General features: G+C 42.7%; 1 protein-coding gene across 1 annotated transcript in view; it reads left to right on the top strand.

Annotated features, from left to right (window-relative positions):
• The first annotated feature begins 5993 nt into the window (after window positions 1-5993).
• The window catches only part of LOC145344358 (cadherin-related family member 3-like), a 65400-nt gene continuing 46613 nt past the window's right edge, over window positions 5994-24780 (top strand). Inside the window, exons 1-3 of the mRNA XM_080191485.1 lie at window positions 5994-6063; window positions 14633-14832; window positions 22350-22515. Of these exons, the coding sequence (XP_080047611.1) occupies window positions 5994-6063; window positions 14633-14832; window positions 22350-22515 (436 nt within the window). The remainder of the gene's footprint in view (window positions 6064-14632; window positions 14833-22349; window positions 22516-24780) is intronic.

Here is a 24780-nt window from a genome sequence, read left to right as displayed (position 1 = left end):
ATGAAGGGCAACAATGGCAGACAGAGGGGACACCAAGGGATAGGAAGCTAGGGACTGCCAAGGAAACCAGAAACGCAGCCTAATAAGTGGATGGATGAGATATCACATGGAATGGGAGGGAATGCATGCAGACTCCAGAGTAGGGAAGGGAGGGGGTGGTGTTAGTGTGGCACAAGTGAGATGGATTACACTCAGACTCACTCAAAGGACCTCAGTGTTTACATGGATAGTGCTGGGTGATAAGTGGTATTCAATGAAACATTGGTTCACGACTCCTGTGTGTCAGCCTCAGAATGCTTCAGATGAGAGGTACAATGCAGTCGACAGCACCACATGGTTCCTAACTGAGCAGACTACTGGCATTCTGAAAATGTGCTTCTGATGTTTGGACCATTCAGGTGGGCACTGCAGTACACTTCAGATAAGGTATCCTACATCATTGCTGTGTGTTGTACCCTTCACAACCTGGTACTCCAAGGGGCAAATCCCTTGCAGAGGGAGAAATTAAGGAGGATGAGAGCTCCTCGAAGGACGAAGATTAGAAACTTGAAGAGGGTGAGCTTTCAGGGGAAGTTGCCATTGAGGAGGCATGCTGTGGCCCATGTCAATTTAATGGCTGCCAGATTCCAGGAGGAATAAAGTGAAGGCAAGTCCTGTCCCTTGATACCATGCCATTGCATTGAAACTAGTCATATGGACAGCAAATTACCATTCAGACTTTCACCTTCTAGCCTTATGATTCAGTAGATTGTGGTCTCTAATGTAAGCAGTGCACTCTGTATGTGTTTACTCTGGGAAATAAAAGTCAACACAACAGCAAAAATACTGTGGAACTTACTTGATGCAGTCGACACCACATTATGAGAAACTACAGCGGCCAGTGAGATGAAAATACAACTGGGGATATCATTCTCCTGTTCAGCTCTTGCCCTTTGGCACAAACACTGAGAACTCACAATTGCAGCGAATCCTTCAAGGCGGCTGAGCTGCCCTCACAAGATGATGTGTCTTGAGGATACAAGTGCATTAATCACACACTTCCGACAAATTATTTAATCACATCTCCCTGATGCCACACAAGGATGCAGAAACAGGGAATATGCCAGAGGGGGTCGCCATTGTTGGGACTGGAGATCCCGTTGATGAGATGGAACAGAAGATTGAATATCATCAATGCTCCGAGAAGAGTAGTCACAAAACAGAAAGTTGTTAATGAGCTGCATTGCATGATGACACTAGATGTCAGAACTCCTTTCGATGAGGCCAATTAATGGGATTCAGCAATAGTGGCTGCAATAAAAAATGATGGCATGGTCAGGATATGTATTGACCCAATGCTATTGAACAAGGCGCTGCTCAGAACACATCACTCAATGAAGACAATGGAACAGTTAATTTTAGACATGCCAAATGCCAAGATGTTCAACATCTTGGATGTGAAATGCTTCTTCTGGCAGACCCTTCAGTGAGAGTTCCAGATGAGGAATCCTTGAAACTAACCACATTGATTTCTCTGATAGGCAAATAGTGTTTTCTTCATAGGCTCTATGGGATCTATGTGGGGATTGAGGTTTTCCAGTGGAGCATGGAACAACACTTTGCAGGGCAACCAAGCTAGATCATTGTTGATGACATCCTTCTTTGGGATCGTATCATGCAAGAAGATGCTGCATGTCTTTGTCTCGTCATTGACAGAATCAGGACTACCCGATTAAGGCTTAACCCTGCAAAATGCACAAAAGGTACCTTATGTGAGCCATTTACTCACAGCTGATGGTGTAAAGCCTGACCCAGACAAGACAAGGGCTATATGACAGATAGTCATTCCAATGAAAAAGCACACCCTACAGCACATTTTCGATATGGCAACTTATCACTCTCAGTACATTCTGTGTTACAGTGAGTTCACTGGACCTCTTTGTCAACTTCTCCACCAGGGTGGTAAGAGCACCACACAGCTGTCTTCAACAGATTCACTGATGGCAGCCCCATCAGTGTTACAACACTTTGATGTTCAAGCATCCGTATCCCTATCAGCAGACTCCTTTTAATATGGACTTGGTGCAGTCTGCATGTAGAAAGGCAGACCAATAGCCTTTGATTCTGGTGCCACTCGCTGCCACTGAGACTCGTTATGCACAGAAGGAAAACGATATTCTTGTTTTAGTCTTTGCCTGTCAGAAATTTTATGACTTTATATATGGTCGTTGAAACAGATCACCGACCACTCATAATTATCCTAAAGAAGCCTCTCTACATAACTATCCTAAAGAAGCCTCTCCACGCTACGTGTGCATAGCTGCAACCCAATGCAGTGCTACAATGTCAGTGTTGTCTACAAACGTGGCAAGGAGCTGTACTTGGCTGATGCCTTCTCTAGAGATTTCTTACCCACCACTTTGCAGACCGATCACAAGGAAAGAGCAGCGCTCTGAAAGTTTGTGATTCCGAATAAGCCTGTTGGACTTTATCATGGTGTTGTGAAACTTCTTACCAAGAAAACACTGGCATTATGGCAAATGGTGTGTTATCCCTTTGCCGAATTCAGAAACTCAAGGATGTGTTACAGGCAGAAACCACCTGCAGACACTGCCTGACGTCATTCTGGAGGAGATGGTCAGAGTCCTCAGGACAGCTTTCCCATAAGCTCTGCACATTCCTCGCCATCAGAGATGAACTGACACTACAGGATGGGCTGATGCTGTGTGGCCAGAGATTCATCATCCCTACTGCCCTCCAGAGGTACGACACCCAACAACTTCAGCAAGGGTGTTGTGGCTTGGAAGCAACCAGATACAGGGCTAAGGAATCAGTGTACTGTCCTCAATGTACGCAGACGTGGAAAGGGAAATTTACAGGTGCGGACTGTGCAATGCACTCAAGCTGCATCAAGCAAAGGAACCTCTGCACTTGCACGAGGTCCCGGATTTCCTACGGACATTCACAGCAGCTAACATCTTCAAGTGGAGTGTAAATGATGGCTGGAATTTTCCAGCCATTCACGTGCCTCTGCTCCTGCCAGAGAGGATGGAGAGTTTGGCACTCAGCCATATCTCTGTTCACAGCAGTGGGATGGGAGAATCCAGCTGGATTGAACAGCCAGAGAATCCCTCCCAACATTTCATATTAGTTGATTTGATTTCCAGGTGGTTTGAACTTGACGCCTGCCAAACATAATGGGCGGGATTTTCCAGCCATACTGGCCCCGAAATGGGAAAATCCCACCTGAGGTCAATTGACATTTCCATGCTCCGCACCCCCCGCCCATTCTGATTCCCATTAAATTCTCATCATCAAGTTGGAGAGACACTTTGCCACCGGCATCCCACGGAAGCACATGACAGTCAATGCTCGCCAATTTGTCTCCACCGAATTTTGCAACTTTGCACATACATGGGACTTCGGGTATATTACGAGCAGTTCCCCATATCCAGAGCGGGTGGTTCGCTCAGCCAAACAGCTTTTCGGGAAATGTGCACGGGATCACACAGACTACTCTGCTATATGTCTCAGCATGCAAAATCCACCATGCCAGGCTCTGCTCTCTTCAGCACAAGGCCTTCTTTCCAGGTGGACCTGGCCTACACCTTACTGCAGCCAAATTTCGAAACCAACCTGCATGTGGCCCTCCTGCGATGCAGATTGAGAATTAAAACGCGGTATGATCAAAATGCCCATAGACTTGGCCCTCTAAAACCAGTCAAATGGTTAGTATTCAGATTACACGTAGCCATGACCAGTTGGCTGTGCACATGGTAATGTATCGTAACTGAACAACTATGTGGCCTCAAACAGTGTCCAGCAATCACCGCCATCTCCTGCAAGTAGCGGAATCAGCACCAACACATTACAGACCACTTCCATTATCCAGTTTATGGGACCAGCCCCCTGCACCAGCAGTCTCCTGCAGAGGCCAACACAACTACTCCTGCACCTGATGACCATATAGATGAAATACCTCATATTTGTTACCAGTGAGGACACTAGGTCACAGAAAGACCTCCAGATGACCTATTGCTATAATCACATGCTCAGGGAACCTGAGTGGGCCGAAGACAAGATTTCAGAACTTTATTACCACCTAGCCCAGAAGGGACTTTTGAAGTGTAATTTCCTGTCCAACAGGAAAGATGGGAAAATAGGAGACGCAATGAGTCAGGCACCAGTTTCCACAGCCTAATCCATGTTTCATTATATATATATATAAATAGTTATGCATTATCAGTTGCTCCATTGCTCCAATGGCACATAGTTTCTTATGGCGGACACTGTCACATCTCCAGGTACCACCAGGTATCCCAACTAAACAGAGAAGGTGTAGACCAATGATTGTTTGAGGATGTGATGATACACTACCAGGAAGATCATGTGGTGGGAGTCTGGGAACCAGTTATTCCCAGGGTCTTGGGCAGAGCATAGTTATTGTTTGTAGCTGTGAGTTTAGAAATAAGCAACGTTTGTTCAAAGTTCTTGACGTTGGTGATTACAGGAGCCCATAATGTTCTACACATATTAAGTGATCTTTACAGGAGGATTTTCCCCCTGTTGACAAAACGGTCAAGTTTTTGAATGTTGCTCACCACTCAGTGGCCCCACTCTCCTGCATATTGTTTAGGAAGGTAAGCACAGCTTGTCGCTGTGTTGGCTGCAATACTCCGCTTCCCTCTCTGACCTCCGTACACATTCTAAAGCCTGTAGATCAATGCTATTCAGGCAGCCTCAGCTAGAAGTTAATGCCAGGGCACAGTGTCAAGAGGAAGAGTGTCCCCACCACAAGATCCTTTGTATATAAGCACACATTTATCAAGGCACGACCGAGATAGGAAAATTGAGTATGAGGAATCATGTGCGCAAACACCCTCAATGTGCTGAAGTTTCAACCATGCAACCTGTTCCCAATTGTTGTTCGTCCATCAGTGTTGATGAGGACCTCAACACCATTAGTCATTTTTGAGGCTGATGCGGTGTGTCCGAAGATGACTGATCAGGCCAATTCGGGCACGGAATGTCCTGGCACATATTGGACAGACTTGTGTAGACACTGTAGTTGTTGCACTGGTGGCTCTGGACTTGCGCAGCTCGCGCTTGAGTTGTACTTCAGCAATGCACCTTGCTTCATAAGCTTGACAGCCCTTGTGGATGAGGCAGCACCAGGTAGGGTGGTTTTGTCCCAGCGTTTCCCAGGTGGTCGTGTCTATGCCAAGCGACTTCAGGGGGGCCTTGAGTGTGTCTTTGAAACGTTTCTTCTGTGCTCCATGCGAGCGTCTTCCAACAGAGAGTTCCCCAAAAAGGAGCTGCATGGGTATGCGCTCGTCTGACATATGGATGACATGACCTGCCCACCGGGTCTGCGCTCTCATCAGCAGTGTGTGGATTGATGGAAGACTTGCTCTAGAGAGATCTTCAGTGTCTGGTACTTTGTCTTGCCATCGGATGCATAACATTCTGCGAAGACAAGTCATGTGGAAATGATTGAGCTGTCTTGCAAGCCTTCGATACACAGTCCACGTTTCACATACCCTGTAGCTATGGCTCCCCGTAGTTGTTCCCAATTGAGTCACAATTGAAAAGTGAGTGGGGCATTTCTAAAATAAAGTAATATAGGGTATCAAGAGGGGACTGGCTTTATAGCAACAATCCACACCTTGTAGCTGTGTACATTATGGATCAAGAGTGAAATAGCCTCTCAGAGTACACACATTTATTTTTAACAGAAGATATATTAACAATGGTTGAATAAAACAAGATGTGATTGATATTGAAAAGGAAACACAAAGAAATTGAAAAGTTGCTAGGGCTATGGTGAGCTGACTCCCAATGGTACTGCAGTGTGATTCACTGGGCTTGCCCATTACACATTTCAGGTCAAATAAACTGGCCAAGTAGTCTGCACAAACCACAAATGATTTGGTTTGCTAATGTACAGAGCTTCAGAGCAACCAACTCCCACACAGGCACAAAGTGGAGCAACAAGGACTGGAAAGATAATAACCATGAACACAATTGGCAATATACTTAAATTATTCCTCATTGTCTGTTTCTTTGGAGGAAGTGGAATACCTGGTAAGTTCCTTTACAAGCAGTGTGGCTGCTGTTTTAATTAAAGCTGTCGTTTTCTTTTCTCTTAAATGTTTGATGGGTCCATTTACCCAAAACTAGATGTGTTTATTCTGCAATGCACTTTTTAAGTAGTATCCTTGGATAATTACGATGTCTTGCTTTCCAAAAATGTAATTTTGTGAACTATATTAAATATATTTTTTACTGAATTTTGGAAAACAAAGTTAGAAAATTATTGGTTAGTTTAAAATAAAGTGATAAGCATATGAAAATGGTATAAAGGTATGCGTGTAATTGTTTGATTCTTTCATTTATAAAAATAATTAAAGTGTGATCCAACCAAATGGTTGAATTTCATGATGTCAATTTCACCAAGTGTAATGAAAGGGTGGGATTATTTTCATGTAATTTCACTATGTGCTGGTTATACTTTGTTATGTCTGGACTTAAATCTCTTAGTCATTCTTCCACATTCTGTCTTCTATAAACTTGAGCTCATCCAGATGCTGCTACTTGTATCCTAATTAGCACCAAGTCCAGTTCACACACTGTGCCTGTGTTCACTGACCGATGTTGGATCCCAACCCAGCAATGCCCTTAATGTTAACATTTTCATTATACTGTAGTATCCAAATCCCTCCATGGCTTCAGCCTCCTCTATCTCTTATAAACCTCTTTCAATCCTCTCCCCGTCTACCCACACCTCACTCCTCTGCTCCCAGCAAGATCTTTGCATTCCTCTAATTCTGGCTTCTTGCGCATCCCCGATTTCCATTGCTCATCCTTTGACCACCATTCCTCCTGCTGCCTAGGATCTGGGCTCTGGAATTATCTCCTTAATGTTCTGTGCCTGTCTTCTCTCTCCCTTTATGTCATTCCTTTAAACCTAATGCTTTGACCAAGATTTGCATTGTAAGTATCTCTTTTTGTAACTCTTTACCAAATTCGATATAATAATGATCTTGTTGAGTATTTTGAGGCATGTTTACTATATTAGAGATGCTGTAAGTCATCCTGCTGAACTCAGTGTTTGGAATTCATGAGGAAATTTTAAAGCAGATATATCTTTTCTTCCAATATGGACAGATGCTACTCATTTCATACAGAAAACAACTGATAACTTGAGGAACTTTAGAAGGATAAACAATATCAACAGTGGCGCAGGGTGATTCTCCCAGCCCGGGCTGAGAGACTCAAGCGGGCTTCATGCTGAGCTCCACGTGCCTCCGGTTGCCAGATTTCTGACATCATCAGCTCTGTGCCAAAAATCAGCACGGAGCTGTATAAATTGTTTAAATGACAATTGCGATATGATTAGTGGACCCGGGATTGAAGTCACTGGGCATGCTATCCTGTTTGCCCCTGCCAGGAATGTTTCACTTCAGTAGGGTTTACAATAACTCCCATCAGCGGGGAGCTGGCAGCCTGACCCTGCTGGAGTAAAAGGGGATCACAGAGGCATCCCAGGTGTCAGGCGTGAGGGGTGATGCCTACTGGACAGTGCCAGCTTGGCAGTGCCAGCCTGATGCCCTGGCATTCCCAAGGGGCAAAGTGGCAATGCCTAGGGGCACTGCATACCAGGTATTGCCAAGGAGGCAGAGCCACACCAGTGGCAGGGCTCTAAGGGGGAGATCAGTGGGGGGTCCTGCTGCCATTCTGCATTTGGCAGTGACGGAGGAAGGGCAGCGATCGGGGCTGTCCGTCGGGATCGGTGGGTGGGGAGGTGTGGGGTTGGCCTGCCAGTGAGGAGGTGGGGATTCAGGAGCTCAGGACTGCCAGGGAAGGTGGCAGGGAGGGGGAGGATCAAAGTGGGCCTGGGGGTGGGGTTGGAGCATGCCAACAACCAGGGCATGGTGGTGGGGTGGAGGGGGGTGGGGGGGGGGGTGGTGGGGTGGGGAGGGGATCGTATGACCAGCGATACATGGTCATGGGGCTGGCCAGCGAATGAGCTGGTCAGCAATCAGGAGGCCGGCAGTGCAGGGCTACTGCACATGTGCCGATCTCTGCTCTGATGGATCGGCACATGCGCATGGACCCACTTAGCGCCATGCTGCCAGCCTCTCCAGCGGGAATAGGCCTGCCCACAGATTTGTAATGAGATTCATGCTAGTCCACTTTGTGATGCACAGAGTGTGGGAGATTCATTTTGAAAGTTCCGCTGATAGAAACAGTGGGATTTACTCCAGTTTTTATGCAAATTCAACACTTAGTGTGGGATTTTATGACCTCACGCTGGCGAGCCTCGTAAAATCCCACCTGAGGCCAATGGAGATTTGATTCTGTGAGCCTTACCCTACCAGTGGGTGAGGCAGTAAAATTCTGGCCATGGAATTTTTTTGGGACAATCCCATCCCTCATTTGACTTGAGGGAGTGAAGGGGGAAGTTGTTTTTCTTTACTGTAGTTAACAGTACCATAAACTAACCATGTAAATTGGTACATAAACAAATCTCCAGAGCAAAATATTATTCATACTGGCCTGGATCCAGGACGCATAAATTGTCACACATAAAGCTTGTTTTAGAGTTCACATTGCATCCAGTTCAAGGTCCAGTCTGACTTCCAAATTGCTCAGGGCAATAATTATTTTATTCATTGAATCCAGCACAATTTTACTGAACCAACTATTCACCTAATGCTGCATTGGAGAAAAGTAAAGCACAACTTCTTATAATCCTCAAAATGTATAGTCACACAGTGAAGGTGAAATAACAATACATCAGTATAACCACCAGGGGACCCTCTGACAAAGACCATCAGGTTCATTAGTGCTCAGACTGCCATGAGACGGTGCAATCTCTAGTGCATTACCTATTAGTAGTAATGTTAACTCCTGGCAAAGGCAGAAACTAAACACTAAGAAATAAAATTTTCAGAAAATCTCTGGAAAATAGCTTACAAAATCATTAAGCAATCAAACTCCAGGACCAAATCATGTGAAACCATGGTATCATTAAGCAAACTCACCAACATCACTTTTCCAACATATTGAGTTGTCCTCCTAATTCAGCAACTACTCATTTTCCCTTCTTCAAAAGGAAAGTAGCAACGCCAAGTGCAATAGCACGGCCCCCTTAAGGGGTGATCCTTTTGTGGGCCATGTGACCAGGCTGGGATCAATAGACCATTGAGCCAATCATGTGCATTCCTGGAACTGGAAGGCTTCACTTGGAGTTAGTGCATTCTTGGGAGGAAACCTATATAGTTGCACTGTTTAACCCTTTGATGTGTATACTTCTTCTCAACCAATAAATCCTTTAGTTTATTACTGGCCACATCGCGTTGCCTTGAGTTATTACACAGGCAATGAGGATAAAGTGGATCAGTCATTGAAACCTTTAGTGCAGAGTTAGAGGGAGGGGAGAGTGATCATTTGAAATTCAAATGAGAAAAGGTACAGTCTCCATTTTAAAGATGCCACTAATTGGGAAAATAAAGCTATTCAAACTGAAATTGAGAGTTGGGGCAACACATTGAGAGGGTGCGGTGTTTTCTTGAAGCAAACAAAATAGCAGCCAAGTAGAAACCAAGGAGATACTGCTCACAGTCTGCAGCCTAAAGGCTTAAATCTAATGAGGGCTTTGATGTCACTCAATGCTCCAGGCACAACAGTGTTTGACCAGTTAGTCAATTTAGTTAAGGATCACTATAACCCCCTGACCTTCTGTTATCACGCAAAGGTACAAATTCCATTCTGCTGGTAGAAAGCCAAGAGAGACGATTTCTGGCCAGACTTTGACAACTGACTGAACACTTTGAGTTCTAGCCTTTGTTGGGTGATATGTTGAGGGGTCACTTGGTTTGTAGGATCAACAACCTTAACAACTAACAGAAGCTGCTGGCTGAAACCAAGATTTCACTGGAGAAAGCAGTAGAGAAGGCCTAAGAGACTGAGTGTGCTGAACAAGGTGTGTGTGAGCTGAAAGATGTACATAATAAGGCGAACCAGTTGTGGCAGGAAACTGCTACTCCTAGAAACAGAGTGAGGGCCCAATGGAGCCTGTGAAGAGCCCTTTAGCACCAAGGTACATCTTCTATTTGGGGAAGACCACCTATAAGAGATGTGTCAATGCAAGATTTTAATCTGCTTCAGGTTTAAACAGAAGAGTCAGCTGCAGGCTATGTGTCGAGCAAAGCACAGAACACTCCAAAAAAAGGAAAATGATTAAAGGAAATGATGGATACAACTCCTGTGACTAAGCTGGCGGAGGAACCAAAGAAGGGATCTGAGGCTTACACACTCAAGTCCAACTCAGCAAGAAATCATCCATTGAGATTATCTTAATGGTTAATAGCAGTCCCCTGAAAACAGTGATTGACACGAGTGTTGTGGCCACTGCCATTGGTGAAAAAACATTCAGACATCTCCTGAAGGGGCTACAACACTTAAGTCTTAGCCATTCTAAGGCTAATTTGGTGACATATACTGGAGGGACATTAAAGATTATGGAGAAAACCATTGTGTCTGTATCACATAGGAGCCAAAAGAGAAGATGCTATAAAATCTCAGTAGGTCTGGTAGCATCTCGAAGGAGAGAAAAGAGCTGACATTTTGAGTCCAGATGATCCTTTTTCTTTTGGTTTCAGATTCCAGCATCCGCAGCAATTTGCTTTTATCACATAGGAATCAGCCATCTCAGCTCCCATCATGGTGATTGAAGGACAGAAGCCCAGTCTCATGGGACTGGCTAAAAAGAAACTTGTCTGGAAATATTTAATGACCAGTATGGGAATTCGAAGGCTTCCTATGTCAGTAAGGTATTCCAGAGAGAACTGGGTTAGATAAAAAGGATTAAAGCTGAAATTTACCTTCACTCTGAGGCTGCACCTAGGTTTTTCCAAGCCCATGTAATGCCAGACGCATTAAACCAGAAAGTAGATGTTGAACTGAAAAGGCTGGAAGACCTAAACATATCAAGCCTGTCCAGTTTTCTGGCTGCACCCATTGACCCCTTCCTGAAACCAGACAATACCGTGAGGATCTGCAGGGACTACGAATTAACAGTAAACAGGAAGCTTAGCTGGATTACGACCCCATCTCCAGGATAGATGCTAAGTTAATAGGGGGCCTCAAATATACTAAGCTGTACACAAATCATGCTGATAAACAACTGGAAATGGATAAGGATTTCAGAAAATTAATTATAATAAATACCCAGAAGGCTTCCATGAAGAAGCTGTTGCCATTGCGACTGGCAGGTTTTTTGCTGTCCTACAATACTACACCTCACACCAACGCTGCAGTCTTATCTGCAGAATTGCCAATGGGTCAGCACCTGCATGCCTGTTTAGACCTAATGTTCCCAAGTTTGTCAGGGAGGGTGGCCAAGCTTCTAAGAAAGAGTGTCATGACTCTCAGAAAGGGGACAGATCATTTCATGTTGACTGATATGGAAGCTCGCCACCATCCAGCGAACTTGTACTTCACACCCTCAACAGACGATCTGAAACTTTCAGAGTTTTAAATTGGCCTTTATTCATGCTATAGTGAGGAAGTCTGCCTTCCACAAGGTGATGTACAGATTTGCTGAGTGATACATGACATGGGCAGATATACTTTTGCCTATCTTACAAGTAATTTGCATCTCCCAATCACAAGTGTACATTTGTTCTGAAACCATTGATATCCAATTATAACTAATACTTCTGATTACTCCATGAAGATAGTTAACCAGTTACAGTTGCTATAATGCTTGTGTAATTAGTATGATTAATCACCAATAAAACACACCTACATGGCTACACCATCCAAATATGAACCCTCTGTTATGGTTACCACTTGTGGTTGTTGGAGTTCTCACTCCCTTGTCCTTTGGTCAGCAAGTTTGTTCTGTCCATCTTCAAGTGTGGGAACTGCAATGAAACATCATCAAAGCAGCTTCACAGGGAACTGTGCTGTACTTACTCAGACGGGCACTTGACTGCATTCAATGATTTTAATCCCTTCATTGATGAACTGAAGTAAATTATTATTAGTAAAGAAATGGTTTTGGGGAAATTGATGAGATTGAAGGTGGATACATCTCTCGGTCCTCATAATCTTCATCTCAGAGTATTTAAGGGAGTGGCCCTGGAAATAGCAAATGCATTGGTAGTCATTTTCCAAAATTCTCTGGACTCTGGACTGGTTCCTACAGATTGGAGAGTAGCTAATGTAAACCCACTATTCAAAAAGGGAGATAGAGACAAAACGAGGAACTATAGAACAGCGAGCCTAATGTCAGTTCAGAGGAAGTTGCTACAGTCCGTTATCAAGAATTTCACATTTGGAAGGCAGTGGTATAATCAGACAAAGTTGGCAAAGGAGAAATCATACTTGATAACTCTATCGGAATTCTTTGAGGATGTAACGAGTAGAGTTGACTGAGGAGAACCAGTGGATGTGGTTTATTCAGCCTTTCAGAAGGCTTTCGACAAAGTCTCACATAGCAGACAAATATGTAAAGTTAAAGTGCTTTGGGTTGCAAGTAACATTTTGAGATGGTTAAAAAGCTGGGCGCAGATAGGAAGTAAAGAGTTGGCATAAATGGGTCTTTTTCTGATTGACAGGCAATGTTTAGTGTGGTATCGCAGGGATTTATGCTAGGACCCCAACGATTCACATTATATGTTAATGATTTGGAAGATGGAACTGAATGTATTACCTCTAGATTTGCAGATGATACAAAGTTGGGTAGGAGGGTGAGCTGTGAGGAGGATGCAGAGATGTTTCAGCTTGATTTGAGGGCATATGCGTAGTAGACACAGAATGATGTGGATAAATGGGAGATTATCCCATGGACATCGGAACCCCCCCACCTACCCCATGGATGTTGGATCCCCACCAATCGTCCCCATCTGCAGAGATCCCCCTTCCCCATCATTTGCCCATGTCTGTGGAGTTCCATCCCTCCCCGATTGCCACCCTGGCAGTGTTCCCTCCCTCCCCCCTCTGTCATAGTTCCAGCCTCATTATGGCCCCACTTCTTGGCATGGCCCCCTGCTTAATTATATTGCTTGATCGGTGCTGCCAGGGTACCTGATGGGCATTCCAAGTGCTTGATGGGCACTGATAGGATGCCAGCAGGCAGAGTCAGGCTAACACTGTCTCATGGGCACTTCCTGGTCCTGCCCCTGACCACCCGGGGGCTCAATGGCCTCTGATTCCCCAAGCAAAGGCATCAGGTCTGGTCTCCCGCCAATGGATTCCATCTGTGATCCTTGTCAGTGAGAAGCTCAAGCGGCAAGAAGGTAAGTGTAAGTGAGCCCAGACAATAGGGTCCAGGGCTCGCTAATGATGTCATTAATATTGAAATTAGCTTTGCATCCATTCTGGGGCTTGAAGCTGATTCTGCCAATATAACAGGGCCAGTACAATCGGTAGAGGCGAGAACCGAGCACATTTCTCATTTTTTGCTTTTCACCCGATCATACCAGCTCACCGAAAATCAGGAGGGACCAGTCATAAGATCACGTTCCTTGATTTTGTTTTAGCAGAGTGTCATTGGATCTGGAGAGAAAACAGGCAGGTGTCTCTGGAGAGAAACACACCAACTTTCTCAACAGAAACAACACTCTGCCATTTTTTAGTAAGGTTCCTCCCCCATGTGATTCTGTGCTGAGCAATGCTCTGCAGTATAAAGTGTAAACTGTTTAAAGGCCCAGGGAATGTAGCAATTGCATCAAAATCTACTATACTTGTACATCAGGCCAATGTGTTGGGCGGGAGAAGCAAATCCTACCCGGGGATCTGTTGCCATGTTATGTCACTGTATTATAAGGATCTGGCACATATAAGATTAATGTGGGACCGAGTACAATCCTACCCACCTAAGAGAACACAGGACACACAACAAGTGGTCTAGCGTTGGACAGAGCTGTGTGCACAAGCAAGCATGTAGATGGCTCCTGACTTGAATCCTTTACTATATATATGTATATATAGTTCTAGTAGTTAATAAATGAGTACAGTTAACCCACTTAAGACTACAAAGACTCAATTAAGACCTACAAAATGGAGTCCGATGCTCTACAATAGTCACACTTGCCTCCCTTGCACCATCTTCACAGATCCGCTGTAACTTGTCTGCGACCTTTCTGTGACATCTGACACTCAGCTCCACCTATGTCAACCCCCCCTTTCTCTTGCCCTCTGCTTTGTTGGTGATTGCTTTTCAGTTCTGATCAAATGACCAAAATACTAACATTGTCTTTTCTGGATGTTTCTTTTTGGAGTTCCATTTTGCTCTTGCAATTTCAAGCACATTGTCATTTGTCTCACAGTCTGTAATGGAGGTTTAAGAATATATCTTAGCATTTCAAAGGCCTCCATTTTCTACTATATAAGGAACAGGAAATTGGATAGACCAAACAACGTCTAAAAATGTAGAAATATTACTCTCTTTGTAGTCAAAAGCAAAATACTGAGAATGGTGACTATCTGGAAGGTCATAAATCTCAAAATGCTAATTTTGTTACTTTCTCCACAGATGCTGCCAGACCTGCTGAGTTTATCCAGCATTTTTTCTTTATTTTAAATGACATTTGGTACAATCTTGGAGATAACATTAAACACTTTTCCCTTTTTCCACAAGGTGTCACTGGTTTTATCAAGATACAGGGTCTCCCAGCCACTATCACAATACAAGAAGATGCTCCTGCAGGAATTGCTATCTTTAACTTTTCAGTTGTGTCAACAATCACTGATGAGGTAATGTTAACACCTAAAATAGCAGCTACCAACCCAGTCAACAACTTTTTCATTGTCTCCGTTATAAGCAGCCTGGACTTGGAGGTAAGATCAGTTTTTAAAATAGGGAATCTTACTACTGTAAAGGAAATTCAATTAATGTTGGGAATAAGAGAAAATCTGTTGAACATCTGTTCCACTAAACTTAAACGCCTGGAATGGAATTTTTCCACAATAGAAAGATTGCTCATCATTCATTCGCCATTTCTTCTTGTGGTGCTCGGAAACTGTCTACAATTTGTGTAATGTTAGGGCTGTGGAAGGCAGCAATCTGCCACATTTACATACACAGCCAAAATCTGGCAAATGGTATTTACCATGGTAAGAGCAGTATTTTTGGGGGGAGCAAACAGATTACACCGATGCTTCACATGGAACCAGGACAAAAATCACTTGAAATAGTAAAGTATCTTACTGTTATAATCAAGAGAAATTTATGACCAATGTTCAAAAGCCAGAACCACAGGTAATTGTGTATTAGCTTACTTTAAGTGGACTATTCAATATAAAGTGAAGAGCACTAACTTGTTCTTGAACAAGACCTTAATCGGATCACCTTTGGAATATTGTGCCCAGTTTTTGTTCCTTCATATGGCAAATGATATAAAGGCTTTTGAATAGTTTATTCATAACGGATTTATAGTGGAACTATGGTCCATACATTCCCTACAATGCAGAAGGAGGCTATTTGACCCATTGAATCTGCATCGACTCTCCAAAGATTCCCATCTTAGAAAAAGTTAAAAAAGCTTTAAACAGTTCTATCTATTCACTTTCGGGATGTGCACACTTAGTTGATTTTCCGGAAGTATACAAAATAATTAAAAGCATTCAAATATGTTCCCATTGAGTGACTATTTCAACATAATTGGTTGGGAAGACTTGGGTGTCATATGTACTAGGTGCACAAGACTAGAGCTAGATTAAGTTTTGGGAGGTTTTTCTCTTTCCAGCAGATAGTTTGAACAAGTTACCAATTGGTGCAGCGAGTGACTCTCTGAAAACTTTCAAAGGAGAACGCGACTATTTTGTGAATGGGACAGTGGTCCTGTCTTGTAAAAGGTAGATGACATAGCAAATAATGTGATGATGGTTAATGTGACCCTCTGGGTCAGAGAGATGTTTTCTGCAAAATGTCTGTAAATGTCCAAAGGAGATTACTCAGCTGTTGGTGGGTAGGGAATGTATAATTATGATGCTTCTTGGATCACAATTGTCTTGGACAGGCTTGATCCATCAGATGGTCTTTTCCAACTTGGCATTTTGTATTAATATTTTCTTCAGTCTCCAGTACCACAGTTTTGTCACTTTTGTTATGACTTTGCAAGATGGTTATGTTTTAAAAAAGGCCCTTTAAATCTGCATTCTTTTCTGAGGTGTGGGCATCACAAGCAAGGTCAGCATTTGTTGCCCATCCTCAACTGCCCCTGAGAAGGTGGTGGGCCTTAAACCTTAAACCACTTAATCCTTAAACCACTGCAGTCTATCTGTTTTTACTTTCTGTAGCAGCTTGGTACAAGTGATTGGCTTGCTAGGTGGCAAGGTGGCATAGTGCTGCCTCACAGCACCAGAGACGTGGATTCAATCCTGGCCTTGGGTCACTGTCTGTGTGGAGTTTGCACATTCTCCCCATATCTGCATGGGTTTCCTCTGGGTGCTCCGGTTTCCTCCCACACTCTGAAGATGTGCCGGTTAGCTGGATTGGTCATGCTAAATTGCTTCTTGGTGTCAGGGGGATTAGCAGGGTAAACCTGTGGGGATATGGGGATAGGTGTTGGTGCAGGTTGGATGGGCTGAATGGCCTCCTTCTGCACTGTAGGGATTCTATGATTCTATGATTTCAGAAGGCAATTAATAGTCAACCAATTTGCTATAGGTCTGGAGTCACATGCGGTCACGTGCTACCAAATAAACCTGTTAGACTTTAATCTGGTCTTGTGAGACTTCTTACTGTGTTACATGCAGGCCAGACCAAGTAAGGACATTAGTGAAGAATTATTCCCCCAAAGGATGTTAGTGAATTAAATGGATTTTTATAACAATTGATGGGATCTTCATGGTCACTACTTTAGAGACTTTCAATTCCAGATTTATTATAATTAATTAAATTTAAATTCCTCTACTTGTTGTGGTGGGATTTGAACTATATCCCCAGCGCATTAGCCTGGACTTCTGCAGTACTAGGCAAACAACATTATCATTACACCACTGTCCTCCTGCAGTGAAACAGAACATTCTGAGATGGTAATGTCATACTAAACCTGCATTTAAGTTGGGCCCATGTGACCTGATTGCCATGGAAATAGATATTAAAGGCAAAATCTAGTGAAATACAAAGTGATAGTTTTCACACCTTTCCACAGTAACTTATATTAAAGGGCCAGCTGCATTGAAAACAGGGAGAGACAAGGCAGATCCTGCTGTGTGGCAAAGGAACAAAATCATTGACGTGAGGGCAGGGTGCATGTTGGAGTCAATTTACTGCTCGAAAGGAAGGGAGCAGAACTGACAAAACGTTTGGAGATTTAAGCAATAGTGAGTTGCCAGAGTGGGCCTTGCTGGTGACAGTTGGATCTGGAAGATTGAGGATAAGGGAAATGATTTTCGAAGGGCACTAAGTTTCAACCTGGTATAGCAAGGAGAAGCACATGGTGGAGAACTGGGAGTGACTTGGGACATGGTCGTGTATTGTTACACATCTGCTGAAAGTGAACAAAAGTTGTAAGACATCTCTAAATTCTGTTAAACAATCAATGTGAAATACCTTTCTGAGGGTGGCATGGTGGGACAATGGTTAGCACTGCTGCCTCACATCGCCAGGAACCGGGGTTCAATTCCTGCCTTGGGTGACTATGTAGAGTTTTCACATTCTCCCCACATCTGCATGGGTTTTCTCTGGGTGCCCTGATTTCCTCCCAGTCTAAAGATGTGCGGCTTAGGCGAATTGGCCAAGCTGAACTGTCCTTTATGTCCAAAGATGTGTAGTTTAGGTTGATTGGCCATGGTAAATGCACAGGGCCAGGGTAAGGTGCTGTGGAGGAGAGTCGATGTATATTCAAGTAGCCTACTTCTGCACTGTAGGAATATTATGGTTATTATGGATTCTATGGTTTAGTCTGATGTATTGGTTGTCTGTTAAGTAATGTTTGAACTTTGATTATTGAGTTAGTTTGCATTATGATGGCTACGGGGAATTATCAATAGATCTCCCAGTGGATTTCATAGAAGATGAACTCCCCTATAGGCAAGCACAGTCTCACACAATGAGGAAAGAGCAGCGGGGGTTTAAAACCAGCTGGCTCCACTCAGGCAGTTGAAGGACTCCAGGGTTTGTCCTGTACACTATAGTAGCGTCACTTAATGCATGTTGTAAATAAAGATGACAGAAGACTGGCCCTGGCGAGAGTATTGAAGTTTATTATAGCAAAAGCTATAACATTTGAAATCTGTTCTTCATTGTTCCCATCTGTTTCTGGGAAATCCATCTTTAAAAAAGTGATTGGTGTCTTGCAGCACCAGTGCAAATAAAAGAACAAATAGAATATAATTCCAACTGCTCCCATTCTTTTGACTCAATGTTATGAAACTTCTGAGAAAGCCAACTAGAGGGTGTGGGTAGATTGTATAAGGATTGATTTATACACAGAGGCAACCTATGTCCTCTATTGTCAGTGTTCAGCCATAATCAGGTTTAAGTGTCACCTCCACTTAGCTTACACTTTGCATGAGTGCAAATGAAATGGAGCAGATCAAAAACTGCTGATGCTTGAAACCTGAATCTAAAATAGAATATCCTAGAAATGCTCACTGAGCCAGACAGCATCTAGAAAGAGAGAGAGAGACACATCGAGTTGACATTCCTAACAATAGTCATCAACCTGAAACATTGGGCTGAATTTTTATCCTGGAGTTGGATACTGGATGTAAGGGAATTTTCAGACTCAACTCACTACCCTCAGAAAGAGTTCCAAGACAGCCACAGGTTCTGAATGCTGGGATGGGCTGACTTAAAAGCTCACCTCAGTGCTGCGGGACTTTGTTCTAGTTGTAATAATGACAGAAAAACCAGGAATAGCCCTCAAGCTCTCACTCCTCCTCATATGTCCCATGCACCATCCATCCAAACCCATCTCATGTCACTCATCCCCCAATAGCCTTTATGCCAATCCATGGCTCCCAACCATCCCTATGGCCCCTTATATCCATCATGCCAAGCTATGTCCCCATCCTTTCATCTTGGCCTCTTGTAATACCATGCCAGTCTATGGCACTTCCATATCCAGTCACGTGTGATACACTCTGTACTGAACAGTGAACCTTATAATAACATTAGGACATGTGAAAAAATTTTAATTGTTGTGATTCAAGTCAGAAACTCTGAAGTGTTTTATGGAGCCCAACTGGATCATAAGCTTAGCACCTTGAATTTGACTAGGAAAAGCATGTTTGTTTCACTTCAGTTACGATTCAAATAACCAACTAGGGAGCTTTTCTCAAATAAAGTTAATTTAAGATTATTGTTAACATGCATAGTAGGAATATTAACAATAACTGTTAACAATTACAGGCAAAACAAAACAACAAAAATAATGTATAATCCTTAACAAATATATCTAAGATGTTCCAATCAAACCAACCCCATAAACAAAACTCTTCCGCAGATTTAATGCAATGACGTCTAATGCTCATGTGACACAGGAACTGAGTCCTTTGGATGTATGCTGCAATGCTTTGGATACAGTCAGAACAGTTTGAAGTCAGGATAGCTTCCCAGAGCATCAGGGAGAGACTTTGGTCAAGTCATCAACAGCAGATTTTCAACTGCAGGAAGGCAAGAAGCCTTGCTTTCAGCTAATTAGCAGAACTTTGAAAACCCAGGGGGAGATAGAGAGAGAGAGAGAGAGAGAGACACTGCTTTCAGTCTGATGCCTGATAAACGAAATGCTGCTGCCGGCCAAAAACAGACAATGAAACCTTGAATCCCTTAGGAAGGAAAAAAGCTGACCAGAACCCATGACCTTCCTCGTAACAATGCAGAGCCATAAAACAAACCAGAGTGAAAATAAACAAACGCCCTATAAACCACCAAAGGAGAAAGAGAAGGACTCTTACAGAAAGCCCGGCAGAAGTAAGAACTGAGGGCTACGGAGAACATGATTTTAAAGATACACTAACATCACAATGTTATTCATAACTTTCTAATGATAATAAACTGTCTTTACTACTGCCCCAAGAAAAGTATCAATGATCCAGACCCTTTAAAGTATCAATAACAAACTATGTATGCTTGACACCTTTTTATCTTGGGTAAATAAACATTGTGCAATTGATAGAATAGATCAGAGAGCGAGAACAATCAATCAAAGTGGTTCCCATTTCAACAGAGAAAAGTCTATCTGAGCTCTCAGCGAAGAATGAATGATAAGGTTTGGCTTAGAGTCCAGACTCTCACTATTCATTATTTGATTGAAACAACTGCATCAAGGGGGAAAATATTGTTTGATTGACATCTTTTGTTCTCTGACCTATTCTGTCAATGGCACAATGTTTATTTACCCCAGAATAAGAGGCTTCAAGTGCTTATACTTTCTGCTGAGACTATAACATATATGGCTGTGATAAAAGCAATTTTTATAAATGAATGACTTTTTTAAAGAGATTTTTCCCACACACCATTGTAACTATACAATTCAGTAGAGTGTATGCTGGGTAAATGAACATGGAAATGCCGTAGATTGGCATGGAGGATATGAGGGACCATCAGGGGAGGGATGGAGGGTCATAGATTGCAAAGGAGCACAGGTAAGACCATTTGAACTTAACTCATCAACACTGGCTCTTCTCAGGGGCCATGAGTCATGAGTCATTGAAAATCTGGCCCGACTCCATGAAAATCGCAGAGGGCAAGGGAATGCCCATCCCCACAATGGAGTTGATCAGGTTGAGAGTACAGGATGTGAGCTTGTGGCCACATCTGTCCACAGCCTTATCCTGCACTGGGAGATAACTGATGGTGCCGAGATGGGGGACACGAGTCCTGGAATCGAGTTCCGGCCTCCATTTTAAAAGATCTACTGAGTCTCCCTGACTCTGCAGAAATTCAGCCCATTTACTTTGTTGCTTTTACCATGGATGCTAGCTGGTCTGATTAGTTTTCTGACATGTTCCATTTCTATTTGAAGTGAATTGACACTTGATTCTGCAGCTGCCTTTTTACTTACACCCCCCCCATCCTGGTGAGCAGATATTTGGGCCAAAGGCTTATTTTATAACTTGGGTAGCCAAGCGGTAGCCAAGAAGAAAGTACAGGAGCTAAGTCTTTATACCCTCATAAATTTTTATTTAGAGAGACACATATATAGCATATCGTGCACCTTGAAGAAATATCCATGGTTTCTAGCTGCTAGTAAGTAGACGTGAGTCTCCAATTAATGCTCATGGCTTGAATATAATTAATGTCCAATTGATAAGCAATCAACAAAGTTTTCACCAGAAAGATGTGAATTTCACCAGACAATCCTAATAAACATCCCATCAGAACTTGAATGAAAATCTTAGCCATTGATAGGAATTGTGCCTGTGATCATTTGTAGTGTTTTCTTCAAGTTATTTGTTTTCCTCATGTCCATACATGAGTGAGATTATAAATTCCCAAAGTGAAGATGGTTTCTCAGGCTCAGTCCCATTCAGCTGTGACATTCGAAAGAGATTGTAGATTGAACACCTTTGTCATTATGATGTCCAAAAATGTGCTGGCTAGGTGGATTGGCCATGCTTAATTGTCTCTAAGTGTCAGGGAGACTAGCCAGGGTAAACGCATGGGGTTATGGGGATAGAGCTTGGGTGGGCTTGTTGTCAGTGCAGATTCGATGGGCAGAATGGACCTCCTTCTGCACTGTAGGATTCTATGATTCTATGATTATACCAAGTGGAGGGGACATGATGGCCTAGTGGTATTATTGTGAGACTATTAATTCAGAAACTCAACTAATATTCTTGGCACCTGAGTTCAAATCCCAACCCCCTTACCCCCCTCATGGCAGATGATGGAATTTGAATTCAATAAAAAAAATCTGAAATTAAGAATCTACTGATGACCATGAAACCATTGCCAATTATTGAAAAAAAACCATCTGCTTCACTAATGTTCTTCATAGAAGGAAATCTATTGTCCTTATCTGGTTTGGCCTGCATGTGACTCCAAAGCTATAGCAATGTGGTTAACTCTCAACTGTTCTCCAAGGGCAATTAGGGATGGGCAATAAATGCTGGCCAGCCAGCGATGCCAACGTCCCACAAATGAATAAAAAAGAACTAAAATATCAGTTTCTCAGCCCTTTCAATTAACATGCAGCCATGAAACGTGGCCCTTATAAATGTGGCTGTAAACAGAGTAATGTAACCATCACCACAATCCCCTTCCAACACCTGTGCAAAAAGAGTCAACTCCACCACATGGAGAAAGTGCTTTTCTTCTTCTTAGTTTTAATTATTCCAACACACATTTTTCCAGAACTACAAGCTGCATGATGTATGAAGTAAACTCTTACTTTGTTTTTCAGGTGATTGTCTCAGAAAATGCTGGACTGGACTATGAAACTCAATCTAATTATGCCCTCTTAATCTATGTTGAGGATGATAAGGGGAATGCAGACTTTCAAATGCTAACAGTTTTATTAAGTGATGTTGATGAGCCCCCAAGATTCCTGGATAATCTAGCAAACGGAGGTAGGCAGAGCTATACACACACTTGTAAAAGGGGAATGAGCAGTTTTCGTGGATGGCATTATACAACTATTTTCAACCTCACTACAGGCACCATTTAGGAGCGTACCCTTAGTTCTGATCCATTCATTTTTATGGAAACATGGTTATAATACAATATAGGTTCAGAAATAAGTATTTGAAGATGCACAACATTTTGAAAAGTCAGGCATAACGGAAATGAAGGAGTAGTAGCCCTGATAGTGAAGGATGTCACAAGATCAGTGGTAAAGAAGCATCTTGGCTCAAAACATAAGCATGCAGAATCAGTATCATTGGCAGTTAAGAGAAACAAGGGTCAAACATGCTGGTGAGGATGGTTTATTGACTTGCCCAACAGCTGTTATACTGTGGACAGAGCGTTAAGCAAGAAATAATTGGAATTTGTAACAAAGGCAGTGTTATAATCAGGAATACCTTAATCTTCATAGTGACTGGACAAATCAAACTTGCAAAGATAATCTGGAAGGTATGTTTGTAGAACACATTCATTATTGTTTTGCTGGAATAGTCCATTAAGTAACCAAACAGGGATAAAGTTAGTTTAGATCTAATACTATGTAACGAGGCAGGTTTAATTAGAAATCTCACTGTAAAAGTTCTGCTGGGTAAAAGTGATCATGATATGATTGAATCTACATTGAGGACAATATACTCCCATCCCATGCAAAAATCTCAAACTTAAACAAAGCAATTACACAGGCATATGGGGAGATCTGGCAATGGTCAATTGGATGAGTTGTCTAAAATGTATGGTAGTAAACAAACAGTTGGTAAGACAGAGAGAAACAATTAAAAATAGTTAACAAAACATGTGCTATTAAAAACAGAAACTCTGCAAGAAAGATCCATTCGTTCTTACTTGTTAAGATTAATGTTAGATAAAAAGAAGAAATCACAAAAAATGTTCGGAAGCTTGAGGCTTGAGAAAGTTTTAGAAATCAGGAGAGGCAACCAAAAAGTTGATGAAAAAGGGAGGAAGAGAATGAAAGTAAACTAACCAGTAATATTAATATTAAAACAGGTTGTAAGAACTGTTACGAGAATATAAAAAGGAAGAGAGTAGCTGAAGGAAATTGTTGGCCCTTCAGAGGCAGGGATGAGAGAGATTATCATAGGAAATGAGAAAGTGGCAGAGACATTGACAAAAAAATTTTGTGTCTTACTTTGCAGTAAAATACAAATATATAGACTAGAATAAAGGAGTAACAAAAGGGCTAATAAGATTAAGGAACTTGAGATAATCAATATCAGAAGAGAAAAGGTACCGGAGAAACTTCAGGAGCTAAAAGCTGACAAAACCCCAGGACCTAATGGGTTACATCATAAGGTTCTAAAAAAGGTAGTTGCTGAGAGAGTGAATGCACTGGATTCTAGGATGGTTCCAGCACATTGGAAGTTAGCAATTATAACACTGTTGTTCAAGAAAGAATGAAAAGAGAAAATAGGGAACCACAGACCAGTTAACCTGGCATCAGTCACCAGGAAAACACAAATCTATTATTAAAGGAGTCTTAATTGTGCACTTAGAATATCACAGTATGATCAGACAGAGTCAACATGGGTTTATGAACATTATATCACCTGCCAACACAAAGGCCGGAATTCTCTGGCCGTTCATGCCAGCAGGATTCTCCATCCTACCGGCACCGCATCCCTGGCTTGGGGTGGTGTCAATGGAAATTCCCATTGACAGCGGTGGGACTAGAATATCCTGCTGCTAACAAACAATGTGCCACTTCCCACCAGCAGGAAATGTCTGCTAAATCTAGTCTGTCCCACGCATGTGCAGGAAGTGAATGATATTACTCCGCTGCGCCCAGCTAGCAGTACACCTCTGCATGTGGATTACATGATGTGGGTATGCCGGCGTTGGACTGGCGTAAACACAGTAAAAAGTCTGACAACACCAGGTTTTAGTCCAACCTATTTATTTGATAATATTCTCACTAGCTTTCGAGGGGACAGCCTCTTCGTCAGGTGACCTCTCCATTCACCTGACGAAGAGGCTGTCCCCTTGAAAGCTAGTGAGAATATTATCAAATAAATAGGTTGGACTAAAACCTGGTGTTGTCAGACTTTTTACTGTGGATTACATCAGCATGCAAAATGCAGGGTGGCATGGTGGCATAGTAGTTAGCACTGCTGCCTCACAGTGCCAGGGACCCAGGTTCGATTCCCAGCTTGGGTCACTGTCTGTGTGGAGTTCGCAATTCTTCCCGTGTCGCC

This window comes from Carcharhinus amblyrhynchos, chromosome 6, assembly GCF_965287045.1.
Source record: "Carcharhinus amblyrhynchos chromosome 6, sCarAmb.v2.hapA, whole genome shotgun sequence".
NCBI classification, from domain to species: domain Eukaryota; kingdom Metazoa; phylum Chordata; class Chondrichthyes; order Carcharhiniformes; family Carcharhinidae; genus Carcharhinus; species Carcharhinus amblyrhynchos.
This window is presented reverse-complemented; position numbering and strand designations above follow the sequence as displayed.